The 12,612-nt window shown below is 38.9% G+C and overlaps 1 protein-coding gene across 1 annotated transcript; it reads left to right on the top strand.

Moving 5' to 3' along the window:
• Window positions 1–275: 275 nt before the first annotated feature.
• Window positions 276–11,605, top strand: LOC140156433 (monocarboxylate transporter 6-like). Its single transcript, XM_072179381.1, is given in 5 exon segments — window positions 276–543; window positions 7,903–7,996; window positions 7,998–8,119; window positions 8,899–9,696; window positions 10,600–11,605. Coding segments are annotated over 5 exon segments (1,344 nt in total). The 5' UTR covers window positions 276–353; the 3' UTR covers window positions 10,740–11,605.
• Window positions 11,606–12,612: the final 1,007 nt, after the last annotated feature.

Here is a 12,612-nt window from a genome sequence, read left to right as displayed (position 1 = left end):
AATTCAGAAAATATTTTGGCGTATATAAAATTGAAATAAAATTCTCTGCCTCCTAAACCAAATAATTGGGTATCACGAGTCGTTATATGTGATGTGGATACTTCAGTTTTAACACAAAAAATATTTCATTGAAAACCCTCCCACTCGGCGATTTCAAAAAGGTAACCACGCTTCCCTAGAATGTACAATAAATTAACATTAACATTTGTTTATTTTAGCAGCATTCTAGAAACTCTAGCGTACGGCGAGTACTGCTGTACTCGCTGTAATACTATTCAGTGGTATATATGCGTGCTTTAACATGACTAACGCTTAATCTGATTCCATCCATAAAAGTCGGTATTACTATAAGGATGACTAAAAGTAAAGACAATGCTACCTCTTGGGTCGTCCTAGGCATAGTTACCTTCTCACTCTTTCTGGAAGTAGGTGTTATCAAGAGTTTCAGTGTCTTACTACCAGCGATCAAGGAACAGTTTGAAACCTATACATGGGTGGTTGGATCCGCTGTGTCGATCATATTAGGATGGGGCAGTGTGATTGGTAAGCTCATCGATTTTGTGTTATGCTAAAGACTTAAGGGAAGGGGTATGAACGTTTGGACAGTATTTATTGTGGGACATTAGAGCACATCAGACATATCGAATTGCATTCTGAATACGAAAAATGTCCTTCTGATATCAAATAATTTTGATTTTTTGAAATTCGCAATGTAATACACATTTTATGGCAAATTATTAAAAATTGATCTTTTTGATATTTAACAGTACTCGAAGTAAACTTTATAAATCTGCTGATTTATACTTAAAGTGTATGTAGGTGGGATGAAAAGCCGACGATCAATTGAAAATATTAACCTTTCGTATTGAAGATATGGATTTTTTTTCCAAAACACCAAAAAAATTTGGTCTTTTTGGGAAAAATATCCATATCTTCAATATTCTTTGCCCCTATAATATACATAACTTTAGTTATCACTGTGTTAATAGTTTTCGAGAAAAATGCAAAAATAGACACAAATTTATCGAGGGGTGTAGTACCCCTTAAATGTATTGGTGTTCGATGCGTGATCTACGCCTATGTTTTTATTGTAACGCGCATTGACGAATCTGCGATTCACAATGCACTATATAGATGCCGTTTCATTATTATTATTATTATTATTATTATTATTATTATTATTATTATTATTATTATTATTATTATTATTATTATTATTATTATTATTATTATTATTATTATTCTTTTCCTGTATATTGATATATTATAAAGAATAACGATTAAGCATCATTAATTTGATCTCGTGTTAAATTTTTCTATGTTCCAGTGTATGATGCGTAAGTCTGTTCCATTGTTCAACTGATATATGTACATGTCCCCAGGAGTACATGTATGATGATTCGGTAGAGTGCAAATATTCTGTGAATTAAAATTCTTAATAATTATTTTTTGTCACTGTTACCATACGGAAATCATGACCAACTTTAATACATTCTATGTATATCTTAGTATATTCACCGTTTACAATGCAATATTTCTGTGAATTAAAATTCTTAATAATTATTTTGAGTCTTTTTTGTCACTGTCACCATACGGAAATTACGACCAACTTTAATACATTCTATGTATATCTTAGTATATTTACCGTTTAAAACTCAATACACTTTATTATTCCATGTTGCATACAAACCGTCATTGTTTGGAACATGATTCAGCAGATATTATTCGAGCTGAACTTACCCGTTGTTTTGTTCCTATTCATTCCCGTTTTACCACGGTACCCATGTGAACCTATTAACTATGACAGGTCATATTAATCATTCGAATGAATGTTATTGTTATTTTAATACCCGGGGGGATCACTCGCATACCAAAGTGGTATGCATGCTCGTCCCAGCACCTCAAAAATGGACCCTAAATGGCGTAATCAGTGTGGAAAAATTTCACCCCTTATTGGCGTAAGGCTCTGTAAATCTTACCCCTAAAATATGGCGTAATTCGGCGTAAGAAACTAAAATGCACCCCTAAATGGCGTAAATTCTAAAACAAACCCACTGAAAATGAAAAAATATACCCTAAACGTCGAAACTTTACCTGAAAAGCACCCTTTTTTCTAAAACGTCGACGCCGCCACAAGGCCAAAAATCAACCCTTTTTCGACGTTTTTGGGGACGAGCATGCGTACCACTTTGGTATGCGAGTGACCCCCCCGGGTTTTAATACTAAACTAGTTCACCCGTTGCCGTGAGAGTAACTGACTGCAATGCTGTTTGTTCCCTGATAATGACTTTTGGATATGTTCCCCTCATATTGAGGATTCTTTTTACCACTTTTAAGCCCAATTGGGCATACTCTAATTTTGACACCATTATTATGACCTTTTACCTCGAGTGACCTCGGTTTGATTTTGTTCATGCTCCCGTGATAAGGAGAATTACTTTCACCAACTTTAAGGCAAATAGGGCGAAGTTTAAATCTTAGCCCCTGGATGACCTTTGACCTCAGATGGACAGACAGACAGACACACAGATACTCAGTTGCAGTTATCAGACAGACACATTCAGTTGCAGTTATACAGCCTGTCTCAAAAAAAATGTGCAAGTGAAAAGCGCCCTCTTTGGCAGTTAGAAAATACCGTTGTGACATAATGCTTACATCAACGTCACGGGCGCAGTCTTAGCTCTCAAATGACGTTTGTTCTGTCCAATTTGCTTGTTCCAATTTCGAGCTATGTTTATTTAACAACGAAAGGGTAAAATCACAATTGTGCCACTATTACTAGGGAAGAGAGCTGAACATGTGAATCAAAGATAGCTGATGTTGATGCGCCTAATGCACTCCCCCTTTCGGGGCGCATGCATTAGACGCATCAACATATATCAGCGCGCGTGCATTATTTTGTCTAATAGGCTATCTCTTCCAACAGGTAATACGCGTTCATTTACCTATAAAATGTATAAGTGCGCAATATTTGTTTGTCTTTTAACATGTATTAAGTGACTAAAGAGAACAGTATTTACCATGATAAATCATTGACATGCACATGTATTAAATTTTTACAGCAGAATATTTATTTATCTTTTAATCTCTTTTAAGTGGAAAAAGAGAATCATCATTCCTGCATCATGATAAAACAGTCAAAACAATTTTATATTTTGTAATTCATGCATTCTTTTGATTTCACGAAGGAACTCTTGATAAACTTGATGCTATCACTGTTACATGTAAAGCCCGTTTCCCTAGTAAAAGTGGCACAATTGTGATTTTACCCTTTCATCTTTAACTAAACATATCTCGAGATTAAAACAAGCAAATTGAACAGAACAAATGGCATTTGAGAGCTAAGATTACGCCCTTGACGTTGATGTAAGCATAATGTCACAACGGTATTTTCTTATTGCCAGAGAGGGCGCATTTTCACTTGCACAATTTTTTTTGAGACAGGCTGTAGGTTGATTTCATTCAAGTTGCAGTTATAATAGGTTGATTTCATTCAAGTTGCAGTTATAGGTTGAGTTCAAGTTTCCCTTACAATGTACTAATAAAAACTTAAGGCCTTATGAAATCCCGGGGGCACTCCAACTTTGGAGGTGACGCGTATGTAGGGCTGTTAAGACCCCTTTTTCAGCATCGCTGTCACCCAAAGACCCCATATTTTTTTACGAACACATGCTCTGTCACCCGAAGACCCCATATTTTTTTCCATTTGATCTGTCACCCAAAGACCCTTACAAGTTCAATTTGAACAGCAACTTTCATTTATCACTGATTTTGTTACTTATTTTGAAAAAACAATGACATTTGAAGCCATTCCGAACTAGAAATTTGATTTTCAAGGTTTTTGTGGCGCTGTTTCGGCTTTCACCCAAAAATTTATATTAAAAAAAAGTCATGTTCTCACCCAATGACCACATATTTTTTACATTTTGCTCTCACCGAATGCCAAAAATCATGCTCTCACCCAATGACCCCATATTTTGTACATTTTGCTCTCACCGAATGCCCCTCAGTGCGAAAGTGCCAGCCCTACACCTATATCCATTTCATATTGAAGTGCCCCCCGGGTATGAAATGCAGCTTGTGTCAGATAGTGACATTTACATGTAGGTATTTCCCATATCGTTTTGAATAAGCTATTATTAATATTAATGATTCCTAATATTTTTCATGAAGCAAAGGATTGGTGTTTATGTTGCAATTAAATGCCGATCAACATGATCAATGCAAATATTTGTCTAATGTGAGACATGATGTCATTATGATGAGATGGTGTACATCGTGCATTCACATAGTTGTTGATTTAGCTGATCACGTTTGTTGGCTGAATTGTATCTCCACTGCGTTCTTGCTGTGATGGTTGCTGTGGACTGATATGCGCTGAAATGAGGTGCCTACAGGATTTCTGTGTACACAATGTTTTTGGTAAGGCACTGGACTTGTCCACTCATATTCTGTACGCTTTGGTGTGAGGACAGTGATGTTTTCAAAAGATCTAGCTCGGGAAAGGGCAACATAAAGTTTTCAGTATATGAATGTTTTGCCAGTTCCACCAGGACCATCAATGAAGAATGCTGTGTGATCAGCCATATCAGGGTTTGATGTTGCTGCAATGATCTCATCATAGACTGCCCTTTGATCTGCATTCATCATCTCTATGTTTGTTGAAGCTTTTCTTGCTTTTGCTTTTCTTGAGACTGCTTGCTCTTGTTGGGTCTCAGGGAGCCCTTCATAATCACTTAGGTGCTTGCCATGGATCTGGAGGTGATGTTCAATGTCAATAAGTGCAGTGTTGATGACATCATTACTGGGATCAATGTCTGTGTGGTACTGGATGTCTTCGCATAGTGTTGCGTTGTGCTTGTTCCACAATTTGCCTGGTTCAGCAGGTGATGCAAACACCAAGATAATGGCAAATAGGTGACGCAGTTGGCTAGGCATCTTGTACTGAGCTGCTTCAGTGAGGCAGGTAACCCACTCAGTGTCACTCTCCAGGAGTCCGAGTTTCAGGGCTGTCTCTTTGTATGTTGAACATATTGTGCCATCACTTAGTGTTCGTATATCCAAAAAGCTTGTTTTTCCACGAACATGAGTGAGAAGCATTCGGAGATAGTATTTTTCTCCCTGAGATGGAGATCCTATAGTGTCTCCTGCCTTTCTTGGTTTCCATTGTCTGCTTTGGGCATTCCATGTGTATTTCTCTGGAAAATATATATATAGCAGCTTCCTTGCTTCATGATCTCTTTGGTTGGTTTTGAACCACGCCATCAGTGTAGTATCTTTTGCTTTTTCTAGTGCATCTTTGAAGAGAATCTGCTGTTGACCCTCGAGATGTACACTGAGTCGTTGGATTGCAGGCGATCTGTCATGCAGTATGTAGTGGAAAATTCTCCAGCATGCTTCTTGTGGTGTAATAAAGCGTGCATTGACATAATTGCTGATTTCATTGATCACTTATGGCTGTTCTCCACTGCTTTGTTGTTGTGATGGTTGCTGTTGGCCGATCTGTGCTGTGATCATATCATTACCCTTGTACACATACTTGTTGTTGCAGATCTCTACATTGATGTGAGTGTTTAGAAATGCAGTCAGGTATGGATTGTAGGGGACTACCCATCTGTTGTCCATTGGAATCTGTTCCTTATTTCCACCTGCTTGGGTGATGGTTTTGGTAATTGAACGGCCATCATTTCTTCGCCTATACACCGGGTAGCCATCATCATTACATTGTGATACCGCAGAGAATTCCTTTGGGTACCCTTTGGAACAGATTCCATCCTTCATGCATGGGGAGGTAGGCTTGAGATGACCGCAAGGACAATGTATCATGTGACTCGTAACAGTAGTGTAAAGTGCTAGGAGCAGTGCCTTGTGTGGTATCTCTGCTGTGACACATTTATCATAATCATCAGCGCTCTGAGGTTTGTCGTCTGGTGCAATGATGGTAAGAATGTGCTCATGTGGTAGCCCTCTCTTCTGGAATTCAATGACATACACAAAAGCAATTACTTTTCCCAGGATATGCTTGGGAGTCAGTTCGTGAATTACTTGCTTCATCTTCATCATGAAGACCCGCACTACAATATCTGGTCTGTCACTTGCTGTTTGATGTGGAAAAAGAGCTTCTTTGATCTCTGGCCAGTTAGGATTGCATGTCATTGTGAAGAAAAGATCCGGCTTGCCAAATCTCCTGACTATAGCCATGGCATCCTGACCAACCGACCAACATTTTTTCCATCATAATCTCCACTGTTAACAGCATCATAGAGACCTTGGTAGAGTTCAGCATTCAATGCATCCTGGTTATATCTGTGGAATGACAGGCGTTGTGTTTCAATCTTTGCATACATGTCTACAACATACTACTGGAACAGCCTGCCTCCATGCAACAGAGTGCTAAACTCATCGCGGACCATAAGTTTGTACGAATAGTACATCATTGGAGACATTTTCTGTTTGGACCCCTGAGGTAAGTTGATGCCGATTTGCCACCCAGTTTCTCCATACGGGAAGAGTAGAACATACAGGAGAGGGTCATACATCTGGTGACATTCGTTGATATGTTTTAGAACATGTCCCCTTGGATCATCACTTGCTCTTCTATAGAGTACGATGTCTCTGTGTCCTGGTTCTTCACCACTCCCTGGCATTATCAGGGCTACATCTGATGATGTAGGTAAGTTATACCTGCGGGGATCACGTCCGGTTTCCTTCCAAACTAAGCAGATATTCCCAGCATCGTCACCTGCTGTACAGATAGCTTCAGCAGCATGTCTGTACTCTTTGATATATGGATTGACATCATGCAGCATGGTTTGTAGTTGGTGCAAGCATTGCTTATCAAGACCACTATTCCATATCATTCAGTTCATCAGTTGATTTTCCACATCATAAATACAAATCTGGCTGAACTTTGGTTGGTCTCCCTCTTCTGGTAAAAGCTGCCCTGTTCGATGACACACGGTGCCTTGAATCCTGAAAGTAGTAGGGCCACGACCTGCAAGATACTGTTCATTAACCCCAGAGATGTGAAGGCTAAGCTTGAGTTGTAGGCACGGATGTTGTTCCTTAAATGTGTGCCCTCTGCACCTGACTCAGTTAGCAATGTTTTCAGAACATGTGGTGGCTCAGATGATGGTGGGACTAATAAGCGATGATGATGGATATGATTTGATAATAAATTAGTTTCTTGTCCCCTGAAAGCACAACCATACATCTCACCTAGGATCCCCTCTCCGCTCTTCTACACATTACCTCCTCCTCCGCTCTTCCCCCTTTGATCCGGTAACTTCAGACCAAGGTGATTCTACACGATTATATAACAAACTGAAATAAAAATCAAAACTGCTTTCTACAAGTTTTATGTTTCTTACAAAGTGTACAAACAAAGGTATAGGTAATAACGTCAGTCAATAGCTTAACCCTAACCGCCTAAGGGCTTTTTTTTTTTTTTATGGGAAAGAAGGAAAGAATAAAGAGAGAAAAGAAGGAAAGAAGTTGTTTGCTCTGGGTGGATTCGAACCCGAGACCCCTCGCATGCCAAGCTCTCGGTCGGCGACACTTTGCCACGGGTCTTGGGCTTCGCTGGCCAGCGAAACCGTGCCTATATATCACTTAGCGCGATTGCGTCATCACACCACGTGGGATGCATGCACGAACAGCGCATAATTATATCAAGTAGTATTTTGTAGCATTCAGGAGCGTTAGGGTTAAGGCAAGATAATAGGACACCGCGTAACCAAAACCAATCCTAAAACTCATTACATGAAAGGACCGACTGTCTGACTTTTCCGGACGGTGGCTACGTGCCTGCATATTGGTTAAATATTAGACCAATATCGCATTGTTATCTGGGACTAGGGTAGACCATTCATAATACTAATAGTTTCAATCTATTCTTGTCAGGTTTATCCGCGAGTGTTCTTGTGAACAGATTTGGTCCCCGAGTTTGCCTAATGATGTGTGGCTTGGTGTCAACCATAGGACTCATTATCTGCTCTTGTGCGCAGAATTGGTCCACGAGTTTGCCTAATGATGTGTGGCTTGGTGTCAACCATAGGACTCATTATCTGCGCCTGTGCTCCGAATTCACTTGTACTTCTTCTTGGCTTGATACTTACTGGTAAGATTTGTTCAAGAAAAACATATATTTCTCATAAAATCAAATCCATTTATTTCACGTAATATAATTGGTGATTGTAAGCGGTGGCATTTTAAGAAAATAATAATATTATGAAAAACGAAGTAATGAAAACAATAAGAAGGGGGGAAAGAGAAGATAAGAAAGAGGGAGAGTCAATAAAGATCTCTTAATCTACAAAATTACTGATTGCGCGGGGTGGCCGGGGGGGGCAAGCTGGACACAAAAAAACTGGGAAGAAGAGCAAAAAAAATTGGGAAGGGAAAAGGGGGAAGGAGAGAAAAGAGGGAAGAAAAAAGGCGAAGGAGAAGAGAAAAAAGGGGAAAAAAGAGGGAAGAAGAGAAAGGGGAAAGAAGAAAAGAAAAAGAGGGGAAAAGGGGAAGGAGAAGAGAAAAGGGAAGGAGAAGAGAAAAGGTCAAGAAAGAGGGAATTTGAAATTTGTACTCTGAAACACTGATTTTTAGCTTCTAATATGCCAAAAACCAGGAGCTTCAGGGGCTCCCCTGGACCCCACCAGGGCCCCTAAGGCGGGCCCCTGGACCCCCCCCGTTTAACGCTTCGCGGCAAGCCGCTCGCGACTTTTGGTCAACAATTGGGAAATTTTTCAATCTTGCCCCCCCGGAAGGTCAGGTCTGGTTACGCCCCTGGTCAGAGGTTTAACACATACATGAAAGCTGGACACATCTCTTAGAAAATTTACTAAACAAAAACACTTTTATCAGTTCCTGATTTTTAATCATGCATCCTTCATGTTTTCACAGGATTTTTGTATCTTCAAGAAATCGTCGCTATAGGAGTCATTCCACAATATTTTGATAAATACTACAATACTGCAGTTGCTGTATATTTATGCGGTTCTGGATTTGGAATAATATTAATGCCTCTTCTGACACAAATATTTCTGGACATTTATGGATGGAGAGGAGCTTTGCTTTTATTAAGTGGACTGTGTCTGCATTCACTTCCATGTGGAGCAATGTTATATCAAAATCAAACTGAAGAAAAAGAGGAGAAAACTAACCTTCTTATTCCAAAGACCGGATCTTCCAACGAAAACGACTCTCCTTCTAACATTTCTAAATTATTACGTGGCATATTTTGTTCCCTACTGCTCACCAATCTATCCTTCATTGCACAGGTTCTTGTACCCGCCTTTGCATGGGGTTATACATTAACTGGGTGGTTGATATACATTGTATCATTCTCCTTATCCAACGGGACTACAATGAGAGAAGCTTCTATTGTGGGAACATGTGGGGGGATTGGACTCACAGCAATTAGAGTGATATTACCACCACTGAATCAAGTAGTAACTTACAAACAATTAATGTACACATCGTCGTTAATATCAGCATTTGCTTTAGCTCTGACATATTTTTTCAACACGTTTATTGGAATGTGCTTAATGTCAGTGTTCTTTGGAGCTGGTGTTGGTATTCTGGGAGTAGAACTGTATATTGCCATCAAAGAAACGACTAATGAGAATGAATACCTTCATGCCGTGGCCTTGACTAATTTGCTCCATGGATTCGCTGCGTTAGCAAGTGGTTTTATCACAGGTAAGTTGATGTATAAGGACTTTACCAAATATACATAGGAAATGTCAAAACATATAAGAAGCATGATGATGGGCGTGAGTTAACAGCAGTCCTCCCATATGGTGCAGATTATACAGAAGCACCCTCAATAGGCTATATCCAGTCGAGCACCCAAGGCATTAGACGACGAAGATCTCGTCTGGATACCCTGATTAGGTGCGTTGTAGATGTACTTCTCGATCGACGGACTAAGCTAACAGCAGACATGACAGATTCCAGTCCGGATGCCAGTTGAAGAAGATTTGCTTATCTGTAACAAACTGCTTGAAGATATCAATTGAATTTTTAATTCAATCCATAACATACAATCATACAAAACTTTACAACGACAATACTTGCATGTAACTATGGCAACCACAATATTTTACTATCTTAACATTATTTTGATAAGGTCATTTTCGTTCCCTTATTCCGTTCCTTATTTTTAAAGAAAAAAACTGGACAATTTTGCCGGCCATTAGTTTTATTTGTGGCTTTACTTACGGCGGTTTAAAAAAAATCGAAGGTTTAGGACCAGAAGATCCTATCTGCAATAGCTGCCCCATATATTTTCGGATAATTTCTGTGTTGTACACATCTAAATGTGTGACACCGGACAGCTATTGCAGATAATGCTTTTTTGCCCTAAATCCCCGATGTCTATTTTATCTCCTGCTTATAATATGTTATGCTCAAAGTACATAATGAGGGTTTTGAGAAAGAATGCCCTATCTGCAATAGCTGCCAGGTGCTATACTTTTAGATTGTGTACAATAATATGCAATATATTATGAATACAAAGTGTTCAAATGTCTATAGGGTAGCTATTGCAGATATGACCTTCTGAGACTAAACCCTCGAAATATTCCCTCCTTATTCTTATAGGCTGGTTGTTCGACATGACAGGAAGTTTCGTAGCATCATTTGGTGGGCTAGCAGCAATTTCTTTGTTGACAACAGTATCACTTGGATTTGAAGACATTTGGAACGGTTTTAAGAATAGAAACCGAAGTGCTGCTATTTAAACAAATTTAAGACAACATGATTGTCGGTGATGTTAACCTGCTTCGTATTGACTGGATTGCCAATATATTTGCTATTGCAAAAAATAGATATTTTCCCACTTAAAAGATAATTCTGTGACATAGTTTTTACAATGCATATTTCCTGCAACAAATTAGTGACTATTCCATCTTAATTACAAATTATTAGGTTTGCGGATAACAGCGCAGATTGCATTCTTGACCTATAACAAACTTGGAATTCTGATCTAGTAAATGATATTATAGCTTGAAACTTACCCGACATCCATTATTTATTCTGGTGAAAGATAGAATTCACACCATGATAGATGACCGATGGATCTCAAAGTTTCACGGGGAAAGACTCGCTGAATACACGAACAGAAATAGACGGATAACAAAATGTAACTTCACAATAATCTTTGATTCCGCATCATCAAATATCAACAAAGTATCCCAACATAGATTATGGATTGAGTACGCTTGCGGTGTGTCTCCTTCTAGAGCTGGCTATCGACTACAAAGAATCGTAGGCGAGCGTGATTGATGAGAGAAAGACCGCGGAGCGATATATTTAAATAATTGATAAATCAAAAAAAAAAATAGCGCCATAACAATATCAAAGAAGGTTTCAAGAACTTGAGTTCTGATCACAATTCAATTCAATTAATTTCACAATTCCTATTTTGTATAAATCCATTAAACAACCTAAGCGTGCAATGTATAATTTTAAACGTCCCGATTGGACTGGACTTAAGGGGGATCAGCGCTCAATAGTCACGGCTGGAACCTGAATACCAAGAAAATTGAAGACTTAAATTGACACAACAGTTTTATCAACATTGTTGATATTCCTATAGTTTACTGTAAAAGCCAGCTCCGCTCCATGGATAGACTCTGACATCGCCAATCTTCAAGTTGTAAAAAAGAAAGAAGCGCGGGGGTGGGGGGCGTTTAGCACTCACATAAATGGTCTGTACGCAAAGCGTGACCAACAAAACAAGTATATCAAAATGTTGTTTTTTAGGCAAGGCAAGTTACGCGCGTGACGCATTTTGGGTTTAAAAACACTGATTTTCAAGAATAAGGGTAGTTTTCTGAAACAACAAGTTCAAAAAAGATACATTTGTTGCATTTTTACTAGCCAAAAACTCACTAGTTGATAAATTCTACATTTAATTCTCGCTATTCGCAATAAGGCGCCGCCAGCAATATAACGGTTTGCGCATAATCATAGGAAAAAATCGTGATGTATCATTTCAAATCGACATCATTAAGTCCGCGAATATCGATTATTACATGCTTTATTACATTGACAAACACGTGACAATATTGTTACGTTTCCAATATAACGGTATGCACGCATAATCGATTGCGAAAAATTAATGTGCACATTTCCCAGATACATCACGATTTTTCCCATGATACATCGCAAACCGCTGGCGGCGCCCTTATTGCGAATAGCGAGAATTACCTTATCTTAATAAGGTAATTAAATGTAGAATTTATCAACTAGAGTAAAACTTGTTTAGGGGGTGTTTAAAAGAATTTGGTCACGTATGCGTACATTGTCATTGAGTGCCCCCACCGGAATGTGCCCCCCCCACACACACACACGGAAAGAAGGTGCCAAGATCGTTTATTAAACAGCAACGTGCCGATTTTCTGGCAGAGGTTATCTTCGAGGGACAATCGCAAATGCTTCTGGCTGTTTCACAAGCATGACAAGATTAAAAATCCTGAAGAAATACCATAAACAGTTACTAACACTAATAATTCTGGCTGGGAAAACTGGACTCTTTAACAAATTAATATTTTCAAAGTGTCTTCAGAGATAGAGCTTCTTAAGCTTGATAAGACACGTTCGGAATAACTT

This window comes from Amphiura filiformis, chromosome 7, assembly GCF_039555335.1.
Source record: "Amphiura filiformis chromosome 7, Afil_fr2py, whole genome shotgun sequence".
Taxonomy (NCBI): Eukaryota; Metazoa; Echinodermata; class Ophiuroidea; order Amphilepidida; family Amphiuridae; genus Amphiura; species Amphiura filiformis.
Note: the sequence above shows the minus strand (reverse complement) of the source record. Positions and strands in the feature narration are given on the sequence as shown.